The 25,341-nt window shown below is 39.9% G+C and overlaps 1 protein-coding gene across 1 annotated transcript in view; it reads right to left on the bottom strand.

Annotated features, from left to right (window-relative positions):
- The window catches only part of LOC142250231 (transmembrane protein 132D-like), a 1,501,062-nt gene that overhangs the window by 40,095 nt on the left and 1,435,626 nt on the right, over positions 1-25,341 (bottom strand). Inside the window, exon 6 of the mRNA XM_075322366.1 lies at positions 6,428-6,633. Coding sequence (XP_075178481.1) covers positions 6,428-6,633 — 206 coding nt within the window. The remainder of the gene's footprint in view (positions 1-6,427; positions 6,634-25,341) is intronic.

The following is a 25,341-nucleotide window of genomic DNA, read 5'->3' as shown; positions in this document are numbered from 1 at the left end:
TTTGGCGTTTGGTGACTGTTCACATTGGGTCATCAGGCTTTGTCCACAGGCTATATATATACTTCATGCAGCATTTGCTTGGACCTGTCCCGCCCACAGCCATGACTCAGTCATGGGTACGGGACTGCAATAGACCAGGTGAGTGCTGCTGAGAGCAGTTCTGCTATTTATATGTGAGGCCGCATGGCACATTTTATAAAAATATTTTAGTGTAGGACTGCTTCAAATGAGATTTGCCGTGACGTGGCGAAGCAGCTCAAGAAATTGCAATTTTTTGCCAAAAATCTCAAAAAAATTTTTATAATGCAGTTTGGAATATTTGATGCCTTAGTGCACATTGGTGCTGGCTCTTTGTTGTTTCTTTGTTGAATTGGTCGGTGGTTGACCTCCACCTTGCTATGCACCCCAATTTGGGATGTATTCCATCTGTATAGATTTTGGCGTTTGGTGACTGTTCACATTGGGTCATCAGGCTTTGTCCACAGGCTATATATATACTTCATGCAGCATTTGCTTGGACCTGTCCCGCCCACAGCCATGACTCAGTCATGGGTACGGGACTGCAATAGACCAGGTGAGTGCTGCTGAGAGCAGTTCTGCTATTTATATGTGAGGCCGCATGGCACATTTTATAAAAATATTTTAGTGTAGGACTGCTTCAAATGAGATTTGCCGTGACGTGGCGAAGCAGCTCAAGAAATTGCAATTTTTTGCCAAAAATCTCAAAAAAATTTTTATAATGCAGTTTGGAATATTTGATGGCTTAGTGCACATTGGTGCTGGCTCTTTGTTGTTTCTTTGTTGAATTGGTCGGTGGTTGACCTCCACCTTGCTATGCACCCCAATTTGGGATGTATTCCATCTGTATAGATTTTGGCGTTTGGTGACTGTTCACATTGGGTCATCAGGCTTTGTCCACAGGCTATATATATACTTCATGCAGCATTTGCTTGGACCTGTCCCGCCCACAGCCATGACTCAGTCATGGGTACGGGACTGCAATAGACCAGGTGAGTGCTGCTGAGAGCAGTTCTGCTATTTATATGTGAGGCCGCATGGCACATTTTATAAAAATATTTTAGTGTAGGACTGCTTCAAATGAGATTTGCCGTGACGTGGCGAAGCAGCTCAAGAAATTGCAATTTTTTGCCAAAAATCTCAAAAAAATTTTTATAATGCAGTTTGGAATATTTGATGCCTTAGTGCACATTGGTGCTGGCTCTTTGTTGTTTCTTTGTTGAATTGGTCGGTGGTTGACCTCCACCTTGCTATGCACCCCAATTTGGGATGTATTCCATCTGTATAGATTTTGGCGTTTGGTGACTGTTCACATTGGGTCATCAGGCTTTGTCCACAGGCTATATATATACTTCATGCAGCATTTGCTTGGACCTGTCCCGCCCACAGCCATGACTCAGTCATGGGTACGGGACTGCAATAGACCAGGTGAGTGCTGCTGAGAGCAGTTCTGCTATTTATATGTGAGGCCGCATGGCACATTTTATAAAAATATTTTAGTGTAGGACTGCTTCAAATGAGATTTGCCGTGACGTGGCGAAGCAGCTCAAGAAATTGCAATTTTTTGCCAAAAATCTCAAAAAAATTTTTATAATGCAGTTTGGAATATTTGATGCCTTAGTGCACATTGGTGCTGGCTCTTTGTTGTTACATATATTATATGTGTGTGTATATATATATATATATATATATATATATTATACACAGGGGCAATGTGTGTGGGGGGATATTATACAGAAGGGCAGTGTGTGGGGGGATATTATACAAAAGGGCAGTGTGTGTGGACTTTATACAGAGGGGCAGTGTGTGTGTGTGGATATTATGCAGAGGAGCAGTGTGTGGGGGGAATAGTATACAGAGGAGCAGTGTGTGGAGGGGATATAATACATGGGGCAGTGTGGGAGAGATATTATAAAGATAGGTTGTGTAAAGGGTCTATTATGGAGTGTGGCGGTGTAAGGGGTGTATTATTAATTTTCTGAGGGAAATACTTCATTTTTTGGAACAACTGCAAGGGTGCTAACACTTTTGGTCATGACTGTATGTGTGTGTATATAATATACTATATATATATATATATATATATATATATATATATATGTTTTTCCAAGAGTGGCGGTGAGACTGTAGAAGACTTGATGGGTGGAGGCGGAGCTGGGGTGGAGCTTGGGCAGAGTTTCAAGGGGGCCCCAAAATTTTGACAGTATGGGGCCCTGAAATTCCTAGTGGCAGCCCTGTGTGTCTGGCATGATAACTGGGGAATTGGGAGGCAACAAGAAAATAATCAGCAAATAACACCCCACATTTTTACAAAAAGTAAATACCTTATAGGAATATAGTAAAAATGCTGCACATAAACCTTATAAAATATAAATGGTACAGAAAGCATTGACAAATCAACAAGTTGATAACGAGATAAATTGGATGATATCCCTCCTCCTTGCTGTATTATTCCCTGAAACATTTAATACAGTGTACACATTTCGTATAATTATACTCAAGAGAACAGTGCAATATACTCTGTGCTAATAGCTTTCAAATAATGCTCTTCAAATTTGTAAACTACATGTTTTGCTGCTGTAATCAGCAGTTTTCCACTGCTATTGTTCTTCTCTGACAGTTCTATGTAACCATTATGTAAAGTGAATGACAGGGTGGGTGCAATCTAGTTGTTGTATAGCATGCTCTATTTAGATGCTTTGCTCTTGGGAAAAATAGAACAAAACAGGGTGTGGAAAAGTGGCAGAAGTATATTCGTCTTTTATGAAAATGATGGTTATTTTGACATTATATAAATTATTATTTTCATAATGATATGACTCTCCGTATATGTTAATAGGACAATATAAAAATCTGAGCCTCAAAAATCAAGCTCACCTACTGTTAACTTTGTAACCTACACATCCAATCCCATATGCAGAGCATGTACAGTTATTATAAGTCATTATACATCAGTAATAATGCACGTATATTGAGTTCTGAAGTAGTATATACCATATATAATGCCAACAGCTGCAGTAAAATATAACAAAAAAAAGCAAAACATATGTGGAAACATATTTTATTACTTCTTTTCAGCTTACGCTTAAGCTTAAGCTAGACCAGGCAGGAGGAAGATGCACTGAATTTATCACTGTGGTGCCTGCTGTGTAACAGATTTACCCCATCTTGTTACACATGTTAGACTAGTTTCTTCCATTTGCTACCTATTGTTTGCCATACTCTGCACTAAAACGCATAATAATTGTGGTGCAGGCCAAGTATAAAAGATTTCAGAGTGAATTGAGATGCAATTCTGACACATTTAGTTTAGCAAATCTCACTCAGAGTTCACAAATTTAAAGACCATTTTTTATTAAAGGGAACCTGTCACTAGAATTTTCGCTATGAAACTAAAAGATTCCCCTTCTGCAGCTCCTGGGCTGCATTCTAGAAAGGTTCATCTTGCTACTGGCCCCCCTTTCAGACATAAATAAACACTTTATAAAATCTTACCTTTTGGTATGCTAATGAGCTTTTCTGGCCACGGGGGCGGGCTGTAGTGCGTCCGTTATTCTCTCTCCTTCCGCTGTTCGCCATTCACCAGTGTTGATTGACACATAGATGAGGCCGCCGCCCACATCTTCCACAGTGCTCCTGAAGTCTCACGCATGCCCAGTGGCACTATCGCGGGACTGAGCACTGTTCAAATCGCCAGCGCCGGTGATCTTATTGCGCAGGCGCGAGATTATGGGCGGGTACTTGGATGACGCTAGTGATGAAATTTTCATCACCCTGTCATCCAAGTGGCAAAACGCGTTGGATGTAATCTGATGTAAGACCTTTATCTGCTGGATGCCATTCCTATGAACTTTTAATGTACAGCAATAAAAGAATTATTTTAAGCAAAAAAAAACGCCTGGATCCGCTGGATATTTTGCTTTTTCTTGAATCAAGTCATGTAGGCATGAAATGAGCAAGTTGGTGGCATATTGTAACATCTATTTTTTTTTTATTCTTCAAGAACGACCTATTTTATAGCCTGGAGACTGGTTGGAGAGTGATTCCCAACTTGACTTTTCAGAATTTCCCATAGGTGTTTGGTTAAGGTAAGATCATTAGACATACTGAGTCGCTTTCGCCCTGCTCTTCAGAAATGCAACAGATGTGTTTTGGATCATTGTCATGTTGAAAAGATGCATGTCTACCAAGGTCATGGAATGATGATAGCATTTTGCCTATCAATATAGAGCAATTTATGAGTCTATTTATGCTAATATTTATTAAATGTAGCTCCTCAACACCAGCAGCACTCATGCAGCCCCACATAAAGACATTGTCACTTCCATGTTTCACTGAAGGCACCATGCATTTTTTTAAATTCATTTTTCTAAAAGCAAGATGCCTATAGTGAAACATTGTGGTGGCAGTGTCCTTATGTGGGGCTGCATGAGTGCTGCTGGTGTCAGGGAAATACATTTAATTGATAGCATCATAAATTCACAGATGTACAGCTCTATATTCAGAGAGAAGATGCTACCATCACTCTGTGTCCTTGGTAGACGTGCACTTTTCCAATAAGACTATGAATCAAAACACACATCTGTTACATTTCTGAAGAACAGAGTGAAAGTGATTTAGTGCCCAAGTATATTTCCTTAACCCAACTGAACACCTATGGGTAATTCTGAAGGGAGAAGTTGAGCATCACTCTCCACCAAGTATCCAGTTTCTAAAAAGAAGTCCTTCTTGAAGAATGAGAAAAGATACAGTATATAGTACAATATGTCACCAACTTGTTCATTACATGCCTAGAAGACTTAGTGCTGTCTTTAAAACTCATGGAGGTCATCAAAAATACTAGATGTGGTACTTTTTGATGTGAGGCGTATTCAGTTTTGCATTTATTAATTTGAGTAAAATTGAAGATTTTGTAATGAAAGTTATACTCTTATACTTTTATTATTAACCTTACTTTAAAGCTATTGGTTAATAATGTTCTATGAAACTCAGTCTTCTCAAATTGTTTTAAACTGTTCTTGTGTTCAGTGATACATTGATTGAAACCGTACTTTTCGAAGAGGGTGTACTCAATTATGCTAAGCACTGTAGATTTTGAATATTTTTTTCCGTCGATAAATGGAATGATCATGTAAAACCTGCATGTTGTGCTTTCTCAGGCTGTTTTAATCTTGTGTTAAAATTAGCTTGAGGATGAATATTTATATTAAGTAAATAAGTAAAAAATAACAGAAATTGGGTGAGTGGCAAATGCTGTTTCAGTGCCCTGTAAATGCATTATAATCAAAATTGACAGCCATTTATATGTGAAATGAGCAGTGAAGAAGCTGTTTGAAGATTAGAAAAAACCATCAAGCTGAAAAGAGACTTTGGGAATCCTAGGGGATTTTATTACTGACTCTAAGCCAAAATGCTAGGGTGGAAAGCTAAATTTCCCTTTATTGTTTAGGAAGTAGTCTTTGGTTTATGTTGTACTGGAATGTTTTTGGCTTAAACTCTAATTTTTGTCTTTTCGTTTCGTGCTAGACATTCTGTTTTGAAAGTTACGCAAAGCTATACATAATTACATAACTGCAACATTGTTTTAAAATTCAGAGCCATAGTTGTTGTCAAACTATTAAACCTTTTGGGCTCGCCAACACAAGCCTACATGGATGCGGGCTATCCGATGTTTATGGGCCACCATTGATAAGTGTATTTTTTCTCATACCGATATAGCATGAGAAAAAAATTTGCAGCATGCTGCGATTGTCAGCATATATCGGGTCGCGATCACTCATTCAAGTCTATGGTTGCGTGTGAAACATCGGACGCACTTGGATGACATCCAACTGCAGTCTTTATTTACACAGATGCAGACAATGGAGAAATTATATTCTTCACCTTCGCCTCACCTGTGCTCCTATTCTCATATGAGGGAAATGGATCACAGTATATGACTCTGGGCTCAAACTCTGATCAGAGGGATCAGATTATTGCATGGGAGAATATCCTCTCTTGTGAGCAGAGCCTTAATCTAGTGGATGGACGTTAAACTGCCTGCAGACATAAGATTATATGTAAGAACATCTGTTATACTGTACAGTTGTAATATAATTCTTGTGTGAAAAAAGGCAAAATCATAGTTTTGATTTCAGGAGTAATCCGATGAAAATTGTGTTTTTGTCTATTTGTTAGCCAGTCTAATCACATGAGAATAATATTACAACCATGTACAGTATAACAGAAGATGTTCTTACACATTATCAGTGAAAGGTTAGGGTGCTATTAATCCTTAGGTAACACAATCAATACTAAAGAGCCATTTAGCAGTCCTCTATTCATGATTATATTGAGCACCAGAAACCATTGATTTCACAAGTCAATGACATGGGCATTTTGACATTAAGCACAATTATGCTGCACATACCGCTTATTTCCCATTATGGGAACCCTCCAACCTTTGATCTGATTTAATTCAGTGTCAGACACATCTATCAGAAGAGGAAGCCGTGGAACCCATACTGTCATTTCTAGTGAGGGCTTGAAATGTTGATAGGAGAAATTCACAATGGCATTAACCTTTCCTTTCATTTCCTTTCCATTTACAAAGACGTAATCACATCTGTCCGAAACCTGTTAGAGGCAAAAAGAACAAGTTCATTGACATATAAATCACCAGGGATTACTTTAGATTGCAATAAAAACAGTATATAGAACAGCAATTCTAATTAAAGGGAATCTGTCACCAGGCTTTTCCCATATAAACTGCTGCCACCGCCAGTGAGCTCTTATATACAGCATTCTAGAATAATGTATAGAAATCCCCAAGCCAATCTGCATAACATAATACTCACCTGCGAGGCGGTCCGGTGGGCATCACTGGTCTTGATCCAGTGCTTCTTCTCTTCTTGCTATCGCCATCTTATTTTCCTGCTTTATAATGCCTCCCACATCATCCACACAGTGTCCTCTATTGCGCTTCTGCGCAAGCACATTCCTCTCTGCCCTACTGAGGGCAGAACAAAGTACTATAAGGTGCAGGAGCGGGGATAGGTCAATGAACCCCAATGAATGCGTGCTACAATACATAGCGCTACCCTCACTAGGGCAGAGAGAAGTGCGCATGCGCAGGAAATCAATGGAGTCCACTGTGTGGATGACATAGGATGCATCATTCCCACAAAGCAGGGAAAGAGGACAGCGATCACAAGAAGAGAGGAAGCGCCGGATCAAGATCAGCGAGCACATCAGACCGGACTGCCCCACAGGTGAGTATAATAAAAGGTCAATTTTAGGCTATAGAGATTGGCTTGGGGACTTATATACAGCATTCTAAAATAGTGTATTTAAGAGGTTATTACTGGTGGCCGCAGTTTATATGGAAAACTCTGGTGACAGGTTCTCTTTAAATTAGCGGTACTAATCACTTTTAGAAAATGAATGAAAGGAAGACATGGAGATTTATGTATTTAATTTTATTTATGCTGCAAAGACACTTTTATGTTTTGAAAGATGCGATTATCTTCATGTTAAAATATTTCTTCCATTATTTTCCACAGTCAGTATGACTTTACATGAAAGCTGTAATATCCCAAATAACGCAACATTGCCTTATTATTTTACCAAATATACTATGAGAAATCTTCTGTTGAAAAAGCATTCCTTTATAAAGCATTTCATATGGATATATCTTGTCATACAGCTGTGACAATGCGCGCAAGACATTTTCTGGTGATTGACATAATATCCCAACCATGAGACATCAGCACAGTAATGTTTCCTGGAATATGTCTCACGTGAGGAAGCTTACAACAGTTATTTGCCATCATTTATTTGTAAACATGATGATATAATATTTTATTCATGTATTTCCCAATGACTGACAAAATAACGTTATTATTGGAAGTGGTAGGAAAAAAACTACAGAGAAGAGGGGTTGACTTTACAAAAGAGACTCTATAACTTGTAACTTAGTCATTGCCATTGTATCATATATTTTAGCCTAGAATAGTATTAGAGGGGTTTATACATAAAAACAGTGCCCAACAGCAACATTTCCAATTTGTTACTTTGGAACATTTTCCATTACTTTTCACACACCTACACCCAATTCATCCATTGCAGGATATTAGATGGAGGGCGCCTTTGGCCTGGTTTCTTCCTCTCTTGTTTACTAATGTTGCGGAATCAGTAAAATACTTCTATACTGTTTATCTTTCATTTGAGAAAATCTGAGCAAAGTCTCTCCTCCACAGGAGCAACGAGTCCCATCGGCTGTTTTAACGGTACACAATTGGATGGGTTTAGATGAAGAATGTGAATGATCATTTTATATTTATTGCTAAAAGAAAAAGGTTTTGGTACCTTGTTAGCCAGTTGAAAAATGATTGATTGCTTTCAGTGAGAGAAAAAAAATTAAAATTTTGTAGTTATGATACCTTTGCCTGAGGAAGAGACCTGAGATGTCTCAAAAACTTGCTTTATAACATCATATTTTATTTTTATTTTAGTTAGCCATTAAAAGGTATCACAACTACAAAATTTTAATTTTGTTTCTCTCACTGAGAGCAATCAATCATATTTATTGCTGACACATTACCCAATTTACTTAAAGCAGTTGTCCGATCTCAAAATCCAAAACATTTTTTAAGCTAATCCGTGACTGCTAACAACTTTGTTTACCTGTGATTCTATCATTCTACCAAACTTGAGCTTGTTTTTTACCAAACCTTATAGCTAGAGCTGGCCCCGCCCAGACTGTGTTCAGATCTGCCCTCTGCCTGCCCATTGCACACTCATTGGCTGTCATTGATGTGCCCCAGTCCCACCCACTGCCCACACACTCATTAGTTGTCAGTAATCTACCCCAGTCCTGCCCTCACACTGAGTAGCTGTCAGTAATTTTTCTAGCCCCACCTTTGCCCACCCAGTGCACACTCAGTGGCTCAGTTACCTGCCCCAGCCCCACTGTCTATCTGCACTCTGCACACTTATTGGCCGTAGGTAATCTGCCCCAACCCCACCCTCTGCCCGCCCACTGCACACTCATCGGCTGTCAGTAATCTGCCCAAGGTCCATTCTCTGCTCACTCATTGGCTGTTAGCAATCAGCCCTAGCTCCGCTCTGTGCTCACTCATTGACTGTTAGTAATCTGACCCAACCTCGCCCTCTCTCATCACTCCCCTATCATCACTTTATCATTGGAAATAACAGAGCAGAGATAATAAGAAGTGCAGCAACGATCATTACACACCACATCCACAGGGTGATAGAGCTTCACCTATCCCCATATTACCTGTCATAGGAATACTGTGTACTGATAACAAATATGATTTAGATAAAAGCAAGTCGCTTAAAGCATTTGTTCAGCTTATATAATCCCTCTAAAAGCAGTAAATACAAAATTAAATAATACCATACTTGAAGTAATACTATGTTGAAACAAGTCCCCTCAGCATAGGCTGTTCCAGTTGTCTGCACTGGGACTGGAAGTAATGAATGATGTCTCGTTCCAGTAACCTCTCTGTTATGGTCTTCACTGAAGTGACAGGGGTTTAACTAGCTTCATTTGTTATACCATTAACTGCTTTTAAAAGGAACCAGTCAGCTCCGATAAAGCTATTAACCTGTAGATATTGGGTTAATTGTCTGGGTAATATCATTATAAAGGTACTGAAAGTGTGGCACCAGGAGAAAATAAGCTTATTTTCTCCCAGTACTAGCTGGCTTTCAGCCATACAGGTATACTCGGAGCGGCTAAAGTAACCACTCACATCACTGAGTGCAGCGGCTATAAGCATAGCCCCGCACTATGACCAGGCACCTTTTTATTGCTATTAACCTACAGATTAACCCTATATCTGAATGTTAATAATGTTATTGGACCTGACAGGTAGTTCTTAAATCATTTTTATTTCAGTTGGATAATGTTGAAACACTTGGAAAATGTTCATTGTAATTGGAGTTTTCCTTTAAATATGTATAACATTACAAGTTTTTATCAGTTCACTTACTTATTTAGAAAGTATCACAAAAGTTCATAAGCTACAGTACTGTACATGCATTTATGTACTTTTGCTGTATAACTATGAAACTATTACATTTTATGTACAGTCATCGCCAAAAGTGTTTGCATCTTGAAATTGTTCCAGAAAATGAAGTAATTCTCCTAGAAAATTATTACAATTGAGCGAGTTTGCTTTCCCTGGTTGGTAATTTTCTCTATTTTGTTTAGGATTACATATATTTTTAAACTAGTTTCTGACTGGCCTGAGACATTAAATATGTATCTATCCAAACCATCTTGATTAAGCCATTGATATTATATATTAATATTCAAATATTAGGTGTGGTGAGTAATGAGCCAGCTCCAAAATGCAGGCAATTAGGTGTCTTACTTCTAACTTGCTACCTAGTGCATATTGTTAAGTATAATCCATCTGCAGAGATGCCAGGAACGGATACTGCACAAGTCTTTGACTATCTCTTCATGCTCTCCTTTTTGGCAAATTACATATAGACTCAACAGAGAGGTTAGCTTTCCGTTCATGGCAAGTAATCCACTGAACAATAGTGGGATCAATGCAAGCTGGGAAGTGAAAGAGAGGAACATTTATGAAGCTGGCAGAATGCCAATTAAGAGGACCTGGCAACACAAAAAAAGTGCATGGAAAAGTAGAAGGCTTGATAATTGGGGCAGTTCCGGGCCAACAGATGAGTATGTGCAGAAAAACAGTGTTATGTTATTGTTGGGGTTGAGCACAGCAAGAGCACCTACTGGTTTTCTATATAAAAAAACCCCCACAAAAACTGACTGTAGAAACTAATCCTATAGCCTTGTAGTGGAATTATACACTATAGAAATTGTACATGTAGTGTTGTAATTGCTATCTCCTTCCTGCTGAAGTTGAAGCTTAATCAAATAATTTTTAGAGCTTGGTGCACCATGTTATGGCCTCATGGTACAATTCTGCCCACTAGTTTTGCATGACCCCACATCCTTAACTGGTGATAGCCAATGCTTTCTTGCCTGGAGTGAACTCTGCCTGCACAGTAAGCTCAGACAAGCCGGCACTGTCAATTGCCAGAAAGGGACCAGTGAGCACAATGAGTCATAAGCCTTTTGGCCCCACCAAAACTGGATCAAGCATCCTAATTAGCATAAATGACTAAACTTTAGTTTCTGAAGAACAGAGGCAGTGTCACAAGGCAGACATGGTAGCCTGGCTAGTGGAGCTGGCTGTCAAAGGATGGTCAAAATTATGCAGTCTGGAACAAGAGAAAAAACACCAGGCATGTGGCATGCTCATTATACAACCAAGGACAAATTCAGAAATCAAAGAGGCAGAACAAAAGCAAAAAAACTGGTCTGAACCAGACAATGAGGAACAGGCATTCATGATCTTAAATAGTCAGCAGGCCCACCCAAGGTTAACAGAAGGTATTAAAGTCAGAAGGTGGTCTCTTAAAGTCATCTATGACAGTGCTGCAATATGGACCAGTGAAGGAAGCAGATTCAGAGGTGATGCCCAGCAGGCACAGAAGGTTTGGACCAATATGGGAATTTCCTGACAATATTATTGGCATTAGCAATATTTTTCTTCAGGCCTATAACCTTTACAATATATCACGTATTGCAATTACCTCTACAACATCAAGGAATCAAGGAACATTTTAGTCTCATATTTTAGACTGTCTCCAATCAATACAGGAGGATGAGGATTATCAGCAGTGTGTACTGGTAAACAATATGTCTTGAACAGGGATTTATCGAATATGTTGGGTAGGCAGAATGAAGAAGGATGTTTTAAGTGGAATGCTACTTAGTTGACAACACTAATAATGTCATATTTCATAGTTACATAGTTACTTAGGTTGAAAAAAGACCTAGGTCCATCTAGTTCAACCTTCCTCCACCAGTTCTACATTTAGTCACTAAGTAATTTATAACGAACAATGTTTAGTGTACTGAGGAAATCATCCAGCCCTTTTTTAAAAGCTGTTATAGTATCTGCCATTACTACCTCTTGTGGTAGGGCATTCCACAGTCTGACTGCTCTAACTGTAAAGAACCCTTTCCTATTTAGCTGTTGGAATCGCTTTTCTTCCACTCGCAGTGAGTGCCCCCTGGTCCTTAGTACTGTCTTTGGAAGAAATAAGTCATGTTCCAGTCCTTTATATTGACCACACATGTATTTATACATATAAATGAGATCTCCTCTGAGACGTCTTTTTTCTAAGCTAAACATATCTAACTTTTTCAACCTGTCATCATATGGGAGGCCTTCCATTCCTTGTAATAGTCTAGTTGCCCACCTTTGAACTAACTCTAACTTCTGAATGTCCTTTTTAAAATATGGAGCCCAAAACTGGATCCCATATTCCAGATGTAGCCTTACAAGTGATTTATAGAGGGGTAACAATACGTTGGGATCACGGGATCTAATCTCTCTTTTTATACACCCTAAAATCTTGTTTGCTTTAGCAGCTGCTGCCTGACATTGAGTGCTGCTGCTCAGCTTATTTGTAATGAGAATACCCAAGTCCTTCTCCTGTTCTGTAGTCCCGAGTTTACTTCCATTTAATGTATATGCAGCTATAGGATTACTCCGTCCTAGGTGCATTACTTTACATTTATCAACATTAAATCTCATTTGCCAAGTATCTGCCCATTCTGACATCTTATCCAGATCTTTATGTAATATTGTACTATCCAGGTCAGTTTTTAATATCCTACATAGTTTGGTGTCATCGGCAAAGACTGACACTGTACTATCAATCCCATCCACAAGGTCATTAATAAAGAGATTAAAAAGAATCGGTCCAAGCACAGATCCCTGCGGCACCCCACTGCTGACTATAGCCCATTTAGAGAATGTACCATTTATGACTACTCTTTGTTTCCTATCTTTTAGCCAATTCCTTACCCAGTTGCATATTGTGTCCCCTAGTCCTTGCTTCTGGAGCTTTAGTATAAGGCTATTATGTGGTACAGTATCAAATGCCTTTGCAAAGTCCAAATAAATCACATCAGCTGCATTACCAATATCCAGGTTATTTATTATTTCAATAAATTTGATCCTAGCTTAATGGGGGGAACCTTAGCTTTAATATATTTAATGTATAATCACACATTAGCCCCAAGCCGAAAGCTTGGTAAATAAGTGTGTCTGTCTTCTGTCCTTCTCAAGCTTTCCCTGATCTCAGAGCAGATATAATCGGCTTGAACTGGAACCACAGAGGCATCGACTTCCACCATAAAGGACAGTCCAGATCACACTGAACAAAAGCAGAGTCAGACAGAAGACATTCTTTTAACTCCATAAAGGCTCAGATTGTTTCAAACTTCCATTTGTTACATCATCCTCTTTCTTAGTTAAAACAGTCAATGGTTTACCAATATAGGAAAAATTATTTAATACAATTATGATAGTAATAAGTGAACTGCAGAACATATTGAAAAGTTTTCAGACACTTGGGTTGCGCCCAGTCTCTAACATCTGCACCTTCGGAAGTTTACTTCTTAAAAATAGAAAGCACAAGTTTAGCAAATTTAAGGAATTTCTTTGAGTCATAGTAATTTAATGTGTAGATTTCCGATGTGCAACTCTTGATTAGGTCAATAAACCAAGATGTTGATGTCATCTAAACAGAAAAACACAAATTAACCACTTATATCTCTAGTATTGTCATCAACTAAATTTTGGAAATCAGCTGGGGCATTACTAAGTTTGAAAAGTATCACCATATATTCATAATGACCAGCCTCAGGTGTGTTAAATGCTGTATTACATTCATCCCCTTCCCTGATATGAATACAAGTATATGTACCCCTGAGTTCATGTTCTGTGAACCATTAGACTCCCAACAGCTAGTTACAGAGACCAGGGAAGAGTGGCAGAGGATGCTGATTCATAATGGTAATTTTGTTAAGTTCCCAGTAGTTAAGGCCCCCTTCACACGTCTGTGTCTCCGGTACGTGTTTGGTCCATTTCCTCTCGTGCTGGAGACACGGGTACACACGTAGATCCATTAAAATAAATGGGTCTGCGCACACGTGCATGTTTTGTTATGGACCGTGTGTATGTGTGGAGCATACGTGTGCCCGTGTGCTCTACACATAGACATGTCCGTTTCTCTCCGGCATCACAAGTGTCACACGGCCCGCATGGATATGACCTGTGTGACACGCACCGGAGAAAACACATGTGTTTGTAAGAAAAAAAAAATCAATACTCACCTTCTCCAGCACTGCCGTCTCTGCCACTGCTGTCACTTGCTTCCGACCCCTGCTCATTATGATCATTGAATATTCACTGCACTGCAGGCGGAACCAGCAGCAGCGGGGAGTCGGCAGGACCGGAGACCAAAGATCAGCACCACAGAGAGCAACGCCAGGGACAGGTGAGCAGAAAGTTTCCGGTCTCCGTGTGTTATCACGGATAACACACGGAAAGCACACGTGACATAAAAACGGCAGACGGAGGAAAATACGCACCTTTGACACGTCCGTGAAAAACGTCTGTGATTTCCACGGACGTGTGAAAGAGGCCTTATACATAGTCCTAATTGGATCTTTATTAAGAACAAAAAAGAATCCTGCACATATTCTCAATCTAGAAGTACTGACGAACCCTTTTTACCAACTATATACCATATAACCTTTCATGATCTTATGTTCTGGACCCGAAAGATTATGTATTTTAACCCTGGGAAGATAAGAGTGTAAAGGCCGCTTTACACGCTGCGATATCGTGACCGATATCGCTAGCGTGGGTACCCGCCCCCATCGGTTGTGCAACACAGGCAAATCGCTGCCTGTGGCGAACAACATTGCCCAGACCCGTCATACTACTTACCTGCCCTGCGATGTCGCTGTGACCGGTGAACCGCCTCCTTTCTAAGGGGGCGGTTCATTTAGCGTCACAGCGACGTCACAGCTGCGTCACTGAACCGCCACCCAATAGAAGCGGAGGGGCGGAGATGAGCGGGACGAACATCCTGCCCACCTTCTTCCTTCCGCATTGCAGGCGGGAAGCAGGTAAGGAGAGCTTCCTCGTTCCTGCGGTGTCACATGTACCGATGTGTGCTGCCACAGGAATGAGGAACAACATCGTTACTGCTGCAGCAACGATATTTGAAAATGGACCCCCATGTCACCGATGAGTGATTTTGCACGTTTTTGCAATGATGCAAAATCGTTCAAAGGTGTCACACGCAACGGCATCGCTAAAGCGACCCGATGTGCGTCACAAATTCCATGACCCCAACGAGATCACTTGAGCGATGTCGCAGCGCGTAAAGCGGCCTTAATTCCATTTTAAAGGGACAATCATACAATTTAAGTAAGAGTAGTTTTTCAAATTGCAGTATAGAAAAAACATCAGCAAAATTTTCAAATAATTCAAGTTGACCAATTTGTCAACCAGAATTAGGTGTTAGATGAATTCACAGATAAAGATATAAATCTGTTCTGACACTAAAGGCCACTTTACACACAGCATCGCTGCCGATAGAACCCGCCCCCGTCGTTTGTGCGTCACGGGCAAATCGCTGCCCGTGGCGTACAATACCACTAGGCCCGTCACACGGACTTACCTTCCTAGCGACATCACTATGGCCGGCGAACAGCCTCTTTTTTAAGGGGGCGGTTTGTGTGGCTTCACAGCTACGTCACACGGCAGGTATCCAACAGAAGCAGAGGGGCGGAGAGCAGCCGCATGAAAGTCACGCCCACCTCATTGCCGGAGGACACAGGTACGGTGTTGTTCGTCATTCCTGGGGTGTCACACATAGAGATGTGTGCTGCCTCAGGAACGGCCAACAACCTGCGTCCTGAACCAGCAACGACATTTGGGAAAGCAACAACGTGTCAACAATCAACGATTAGGTGAGTAATTTTGATCGTTAGCAGACGCTCATACGTTTCACATGCAACGACGTCCCTAACGAGGCTGGATGTGCGTCACGGATTCCGTGCCCCCAACGACATCTCGTTAGCGATATTGTTGCGTGTAAAGCCCCCTTTAGAGCTACAGCATACAATATTGCCCTCGTACCAGTCAATAACAGTGTTATATTTAAGCAACCAAGGCATGCCTAGGACAAAAGCTGCAGTCAGATTCTCAAGAATTAAAAAACAAATGGATTCAAGGCACCAATAAGGAGAACGTCCTTACTGACATGCTTCACCATGCCATGGGTGATAGATGTTTTATATTAATAGCAATAACTTTTTTTAGAAAAACCTAATTTTACCAATTTGCGCAATCGAAGATCTTTAGCTACTTTCACCTTAACAAAATATGCAAGAGAACCACATTCAATAAAGATGCCTGATTGGCTCCAAATATATTCTGCAGTAGAACATCAACCCTAACCATACAGCCAATGTTATTAAAAGCTATTTTTAGTGTAAAGAAGGACAAGACTCCTGGAAATTATTATTTGACCATGATCTCAAAATTGTTAAGACTGAGGGATTGCATGAAGAAACAGAAGCTTTTGCAGAAGCCATTTTCCTCAGAAGATCTGTGGTTAGTTCTTCAAAATCTTTGGAATAATTGTATCAGGTGAGAAGTTAGAAAACAAAATTTTTCCATCTTCTCCATTCCATGAGCCCATAATGTCATCTGAGTGCAGTCCGATTATACCCATGCACCTATAGACTTGAATGGGTGTGCACTGCCCGACTTGAGCTGCCACTCGAAGCATGCTGCAATTTCTTTATCAAGCCAAATCGTGAAAAAGAAAAAAAAAATGCTAATAGGTACTGCTCCATCGTATAACATATGTCTAAGCGCTATCCGACAAAACGTTCATGTTATATACTCATGTGAGCAAGCCCTTAAAATGGTTGTCTCTCAAAGACAACCCCTGTCTACATATGTCAATAAAGTACCTTTGTATTGTAAAATGGAAATCCTACGAGGTATATCAAAGAGCTACTAAAAAAAGAAAGTTCAGCTCTTGGTCCAGTGGAAACCTTTGCCACAGTATTGTATATAACACTCATGTGTAGAGGATATTCAGGATCGCCAAACTAGCACAGACTAAAAAAAAAACAGGTTTGGCTGCCGAACTTGACCTTGGACAACAAACTCCCTTACAAATCAATGGAAAGGAGATGTTTTAGGCAGTAAAATGGCTGTATTAAGTGATAGGGGACTATAAATGGAAATTAAATGGTAGTAAAAACAGGATAGTTATACATACCATGTTTCCCAGAGGATCATACTGCAGTCAGACTTTTTTTCAGGCCCGCTAATTAAGGTTCATCAATATTCACTGCTTCCCCATCCACCAGCTGTGCCAGTATCTGTGATTGGTTGCGGATTGCTATAAAAGCCCCCACCCTGTGTCCGCCTCTGTGATTGGTTACAGTTAGTTTGCTGTATGGTAGTGTAAAAATAAATAAATCATTTAAAAAATTACTCTGGCTTCCGCCATATTTTGATAGCCAGCGTGGGTAAAACAACAGCTAAAGGCTGCAGCCCCCACCTGTGACCTTTACCGTGACTGGATATCAAAATAGAGAGGAGCCTACAGCGTTTTTAATTTTTTTTTTTAAATAAATAATTTTAAATTAGAGGTATAGGGTCCTCCCCATTTTTTATAACCAGCCACAGTAAAGCAGACAGATGGGGGTCTGGTATTATCAGGAGGAGAGAAGCCATGGATATTGGGCCCCCCAGCCTAAAAATTCCTGAACGCAGTGGGGAACCCGGATGTGACCTTCGCTGTACTGAGTGACATAACCTATTCACAGCTGGGTCCCCCTCGGCTGTCAGTGATTCCCAAAGCCTGCAGAGAGTGGACATGGTTTCCCTCTCTGCAGCCTATGGATGTAGCAGAACTGAGGATCGTCATGGGAATTTGAATAAATTATGTAGAATCTGTTTTCGTTGTTAATAAATGGGTGAAATAGGGTCTGTGTATTTTATTTCAAATATAGGATTTGTTCAGTGTATGTGTCTTATTTCTTTTCACTTACAGGATTAGTAATGGGAGTGTCTCATTGACCTATCCCATTACTAATCCAGGGCTTGATGACTGCTGTTATTTTTTGACCAATCACAGCTGTCATTAACAACTTTTATTATACAGATTGGCACAGCACTAGGGCCATCAAGATGAGCTGGTAAAGCACCAGGATTGGCAAATGTAATATGATGTGCCAATTTTGGGCAGCTGCGGGCTGGTATTTTTAGGCTGGGGGCCAATGTTCATGGCTCCCATCTTGATAATACCAGCCCTACTTGTCTGCTTTACCAAGGCTGGTTATGGAAAATAGGGGAACCCTATGCCTTTTTTTTAAATTGTTTATTTAAGTAATAAAAAAATGGCATAGTATCACCTCTATTTTGATATTCAGCCATAGTATAGCTCACGAGTGGGGCTGCTGCCTATAGGTGTTGTTTTATCTACGTTGGCTATAAAAATACTTGACATGGCTGTAATGGGGATGGATGTGCCCACATCTGGAAAAGCTTGCTGATTGGCTGCTCTGGAAGCTTTTAACAAGCTTTATTTGGATAATAAACCCACACAAGAACTGGACATACAGGTAAAAGTCTGTGTTTGGGGCCAGGACCCAGACACTTGGTGTCCGGTATGGATCTCGAACTTTACAGTTCGGGTTCGCTCATTCCTAATCATGATTCATGACTGGTTCTTCAATGGATTTTCTCATAAATGTTATAAAGTACTATACAGGGATCTGTACCTACATACTAATATAAGCACACTAATTGCATCTTAAAATATTTTAATTCAAAAGTCTCTTTGCCATGATACATCAACATAAGTGAGAACTTTACATGACATCTATAGGTTTGTTTATGAATATCATAAGTAGACTACAGGTAAATATGGATAAAACATAGTACATTGATACAAGTTGTAGCATTCTAGCTGTTTATAAAAACAAATTCTAGATACAGTTATATAATTAAAATTTGTTTAAAGTGCACACGCTAAGCTTTGATTTGAGGGTATTCACATCCCAATCTGGGTAAGGGTTTAAGAATGATAGCTCTTATATTTTCTTTTTCAAGGTACTAAAAGTAAAAATAATTGGTCATTTGTCTCAAAAGTCCTTAAATTGGCTGCATGGACTATTCCCTCATTAATTCGTCATCAATTAAGCAGGTAAATGGTCTGGAGCACATTTCAGGTATGGCATTAACATTTGCAAGCACATGCCATCAAAGGAATTCCCAAAAGAAGAGACACAGACTATCAATAAGCTCAAAAAATAAGATATCCATTAGAAAGATAGATTTTTTTTTGCAGTGGCCAAATCAACAGTTTAGTGCAAAAAAAGAGCACACTGGTGAACTTGGTATCTGGACATCCACAGAAAACAACAGTAGTGGATGATTGCAGAATCCTTTCCATGGTGAAAAAAATCCACTTCACAACATCCACTCAAGTGAAGAACACTCTTCGGGAAGCAGGTATTTCAGTATCTAAGTCTACCATAAAGAGAAGACTTCCTGAGTGCAAATGCAGAGGGTTCACCACAAGGTGCAAACCATGAATCAGCCATATAAATAGAAAAGCCAGATTAGACTTTGCTAAACATCTAGAGAAGCCGCCCAGGTCTGGAAAAACATTTTTTTTGGCATATTAAACTAAGATAAACCTGTATCAGAATGATATGAAGCATAAAGTATGGAGAAGGCTTGAAACAGCTCATGATTCTGTAGAACATGGTGGAGGCAGTGTGCTAACATGGGCATGCATGGCTTCCAATGGCACTGGGTCACTGGTGTTTATTGATAATGTGACTAAAGACAGAAGCAATCGGATGAATTCTGAAGTGTACAGGGCTATCTGTTCTGCTCAGATTCAACCAAATTCACAGTATAGATGGACAATAGCCCAAAACATACTGTGAAAGCAACCGAGTAGTTTTTAATGGCAAAGAAGTGGAATATTCTGCAATGGCCGAGTCAATCACCAAATCTCAACCCCATTGAGTATGCATTTCACATGTTTAAGTCAACATTTAAGACAGAAAGACCCACAAACAAGCAATAACTGAAGTTAGCTACAGTAAAGGCCTGGTAAATGCTAGAAACCCAGCGTTTGGTGACATTCATGGCTTCCAGACTTCAGGCAGTCATTGCCTGCAAATTAATTTCTACAAAGTATTGAAAATGAACATCTTATTAATTGTAAAGTTCATTTGTCCAATTTCTGTTCAGCTCCTTAAATGAGGCGTTGTAGAAAAATGGTTACAGTTCCTAAATGTTTCATAAAATATTTTTGATTAAAATTTTAATTAAACCTGAAAGTTTACACTTCAATTACATCTCAGATGTTTCATTTTAAATAAAAAATAGTATCATGCAGAGGTCAAATGATGAAGATTCTGGATCTAGCTGTCCTTGTAAGACATAGCTTTGGTATTACATCTGTAATGTGTCTGGAAAGAAAAATTACTTGTAGAAAAGAATCCATTTTTTCCTGATTCATATAACATCACAAGGAGCTTCCAAGGCAACCTGGCACATTACAGATTGTCCTCGGGTTAAGGACACTGACAAAGAGACCAGCTTGGCTCTTATGATAGTTGAACTGACATTAGAGAGAGACATTAGCTTAGAATTTGGAGTTCTTTGGATGTGGTTCAGAATGGTTCTGTTGTCATTCTGCTAATCAGCTTTACAAGCAAGTGGGCGGAGGGAGGATTTAAGTAAAGGGGAAGATTTTCCTTTCATTTTACTACCACCTTGCTCTCCTGCCAAATTTGCTGGATCCTGATTAGAAATTCAAACTCCAGATCTTACAGCCAGTAGTTTTGATCTGGGGAATATTCTTTTTTTTGTCAAATATCAAACACGACAATATTCTGTACAAATAGGAATACACCAGCAAGAGAACTTAAATTGAATTAAGACATAGCTTAAAAGAAAATACTAAAAGAGGACATGCCTTAGAAAAATACAATATGTACCAATTACAGCTTAAAAAAACACAACTATTAGTGACCTACATAGATACTAGAGACTTCAATTCCAGGATAAGAAATCACACTAATATAGAGTGATGACCAGAGTAAGCAGTGCTAAATAAAAAAAAGTTGGATCTCATCTGGTCCTTTGGACACCTTTGGTCGTCAACCAAGGGTCATCAGGATTACCTCTGGGGGTCATTAATTAAGCAAGTGATTCCTAATCTTGTTATTAAACTTGCTGTACCCCATTCAGTTGCTCCTGCTCTAACAAGGACAGTACCCAAGTGTGTATTTGCCACTGTATATCTCTTAAACAGCCTTATTTCTTTCTATATTTCGACACCTGTCTTTTGTTCTATAGACTCATCAGGTTAGTATACAAACAAAGAGCTCAATAATACGGTATATAAAAAAATGGGGTCCCAATCAGCAGTGTGAAGTGCCACATTGCCTGTGATATAATAAGCTGAGATAACATTTGGATCTGAAAAAGCGAGTATATAAATCGAGTCTGTGCCACTTCATCCTAGGCCTTGGCAGCTAAAGTGATCTATAAGCAAAAAAAAACAAAAAAGCCTGTGCACATAGGACATCATCCAAAGGGTAAGAAGAGCTGGAAATGGTTGGTGAAGTTGTACATAGTGTGCAACAAGTAAAATCCACTTTAGCACTGAACAAGGAGCTGTTGTTGCCAGTAGATCCTTATGGCAAAAGTATTCCATTAGTAACAAGAGATCCAAAATAAAGAAAGGTGGCCACCTTCAGCGCCATCAACAGACCGCCTTTCGTCATATTGGAACTCTGGTCAGCTGAGGTGTGAAATTCCTCACAGTTTGTAGGTTTAGCGCCAGCTGGAGAGGCGGTAAGAAAAGTTAGTCATTATGCTAGTAAACAAAGAGTTGCTAATTGACGCTACAAGGAAATGTGAGTTTAGTAGACAGTGACTCACAGTTCTCTGTTTTTTTTGTTACTCGCTTTTAGGCAATAAAGAGCTGCGACTTAACATAAATTGAAGTGTGAAAAGTTATTCTCTCATTAGCGTGTTCTTCATTCAAACTATCCCATCTGGGTAAAGAGGTTATACCAACAGACAAATGTTAATACTATTGTTTATATTGCTAATGGGGCAAATAAAAATCACCATATATAGTGTGAATATGAGAGTATATAGATGTTAATACACAATTATCTAGCATAGGGATATAGATAAAGAGATGGCACAAAAATGAATATTGCATTAGAGATGTATGGAGAGGTGCATCAAGTGCTATCTTAAGGAGATCAATCATACATATATACACTGTGTGCAAAAATATTAGGCAAATGAGTATTTTGATCACATGATACTTTTTATACATGTTGTCCTACTCCAAGCTGTATAGGCTTGAGAGCAAACTACCAATTAAGTAAATCAGGTGATGTGCATCTCTGTAATGAGGAGGGGTGTAGTGTAATGACATCAACACCCTATATAAGGTGTGCTTAATTATTAGGCAACTTCCTTACCTTTGGGAAAATGGGTCAGAAGAGAGATTTGACGGGCTCTGACAAGTCCAAAATTTTGAGATGTCTTGCAGAGGGATGCAGCAGTCTTGAAATTGCCAAACTTTTGAAGAGTGATCACTGAACAATCAAGCGTTTCATGGCAAATAGCCAACAGGATCGCAAGAAGCGTGTTGGGCAAAAAAGGCGCAAAATAACTGCCCATGAATTGAGGAAAATCAAGCGTGAAGCTGCCAAAATGCCATTTGCCACCAGTTTGGCCATATTTCAGAGCTGCAACGTTACTGGAGTATCAAAAAGCACAAGGTGTGCCATACTCAGGGACATGGCCAAGGTAAAGAAGGCTGAAAAACGACCACCTTTGCACAAAAACCATAAGATATAACGTCAAGACTGGGCCAAGAAATATCTTGACTGATTTTTCAAAGGTTTTATGGTCTGATGAAATGAGAGTGACTCTTGATGGGCCAGATGGATGGGCCAGAGGCTGGATCAGTAAAGGGCAGAGAGCTCCACTCCGACTCAGATGTCAGCAAGGTGGAGGTGGGGTACTGGTATGGGCTAGTATCATCAAAGATGAACTTGTGGGATCTTTTTGGGTTGAGGATGGAGTGAATCTCAATTCCCAGACCTACTGCTAGTTTCTGGAAGACAACTTCTTCAAGCAGTGGTTCAGAATCTTTCAAGAAAAACATGATTTTCATGCAGGACAATGCTCCATCACATGCTTCCAACTACTCTACAGCATGGCTGGCCAGTAAAGGTCTAAAATATGAAAAAATAATGACCTGGCCCCCTTGTTCACCTGATCTGAACCCCATAGATAACCTGTGGTCCCTCATAAAATGTGAGGGATCTACAGGGAGGGAAAACAGTACACCTCTCGGAACAGTGTCTAGGAGGCTGTGGTGGCTGCTGCACGCAATGTTGATCGTAAATAGATCAAGCAACAATCTATGGATGGTAGGCTGGTGAGTGTCATTATAAAGAAAGGTGGCTATATTAGTGACTCATTTTTTTGGGTTTTGTTTTTGTATGTCAGAAATGTTTATTTCTAAATTTTGTGCAGTTATATTGGTTTACCTGGTGAAAATAATCAAGTGAGATGGGAATATATTTGTTTTTTATTAAGTTGCCTAATAATTCTGCACAGTAATAGTTACCTGCACGAACAGATATCCTCCTAAGATAGCCAAATCTAAAAAAATCCAATCCAACTTCCAAAAATATTAAACTTTAATATTTATGAGTCTTTTGGGTTGATTGAGAACATATTTGTTGGTCAATAATAAAAAAAATCCTCTAAAATACAACTTGCCTAATAATTCTGCACACGGTGTATATTCATACAACACTATATAAATATGAAGAAGGAAAAGAGCTGAGCTTTTTATGGCCACACATAATAAATAAATAAATAGAGGGTGCAACTATAGTAATGCAAATTATTTATTGAGAATTACAAAGTTACAAGAAGCACTATCATATTACATAAGAGAATAGTAAAACACACATAAGGTGAATGGATATAAGGAATCAGAGTATTCCCTGCTTAGGACCTCAACAGCATATAACAATATAAGGGTATGTATAATGTCCCCATGTATTTGATGATTGGCCAAAATCATACACAGAAATATCCATTAGGGAAGCCCAAGGGGGCCTATGTAGAAGGGAAAATTTTCCCAACCCTATGAATCACAAGGGACAACGCTTACCTATAAATAAAGTGCAGGTGCAGTTGCTGGATCGAGAGTCCTGTGGAGAGAGAGGGGGAAGCCCCAGGGGAAGCTCCGACGCGTTTCGCAATGCTTCCTCGGGGGGCCCGAAACGTGACAATGCGCAGCCATTTTCCTGGTGACCAGAAATGTCTAAAGTGTCACCAAGGACAGCAGGAGTATCACACAGGATAGGATTAGATACATGGCTCTGCAGACAGTATCACACAGGATAGGATTAGATACACAGCTCAGCAGACAGTATCACACAGGATAGGATTAGATACACGGCTCAGCAGACCGCATCACACAGGACAGGATTAGATACACGGCTCAGCAGACAGTATCACACAGGACAGGATTAGATACATGGCTCAGCAGACAGAATCACAAAGGATAGGATTAGATACACAGCTCAGCAGACAGTATCACACAGGATAGGATTAGATACACGGCTCAGCAGACCGCATCACACAAGACAGGATTAGATACACGGCTCAGCAGACAGTATCACACAGGACAGGATTAGATACATGGCTCAGCAGACAGTATCACACAGGACATGATTAGAAACACGGCTCAGCAGACAGAATCACAAAGGATAGGATTAGATAAACAGCCGTGCAGACAGTATCAGACAACATATGATTAGATATACAGCCCTGCAGACAGTATCACACAGGATAGGATTAGATACACAGCTCAGCAGACAGAATCACAAAGGATAGGATTAGATACACAGCTCAGCAGACAGTATCACACAGGATAGGATTAGATACACGGCTCAGCAGACCGCATCACACAAGACAGGATTAGATACACGGCTCAGCAGACAGTATCACACAGGACAGGATTAGATACACAGCTCAGCAGACAGTATCACAGGATAGGATTAGATACACAGCCCTGCAAACAGTATCACACAGGATAGGATTAGGTACACAGCTCAGGAGACAGTATCACACAGGACAGGATTAGATACATGGCTCAGCAGACAGTATCACACAGGATAGGATTAGATACACGGCTCTGCAGACAGTATCACACAGGAGAGGATTCGATACACAGCTCACCAGACAGTATCACACAGGATAGGATTAGATACACAGCTCAGCAGACAGTATCCCACAGGATAGGATTAGATACACAGCTGTGCAG

This window comes from Anomaloglossus baeobatrachus, chromosome 1 (genome assembly GCF_048569485.1).
Source record: "Anomaloglossus baeobatrachus isolate aAnoBae1 chromosome 1, aAnoBae1.hap1, whole genome shotgun sequence".
NCBI classification, from domain to species: Eukaryota; Metazoa; Chordata; class Amphibia; order Anura; family Aromobatidae; genus Anomaloglossus; species Anomaloglossus baeobatrachus.
This window is presented reverse-complemented; position numbering and strand designations above follow the sequence as displayed.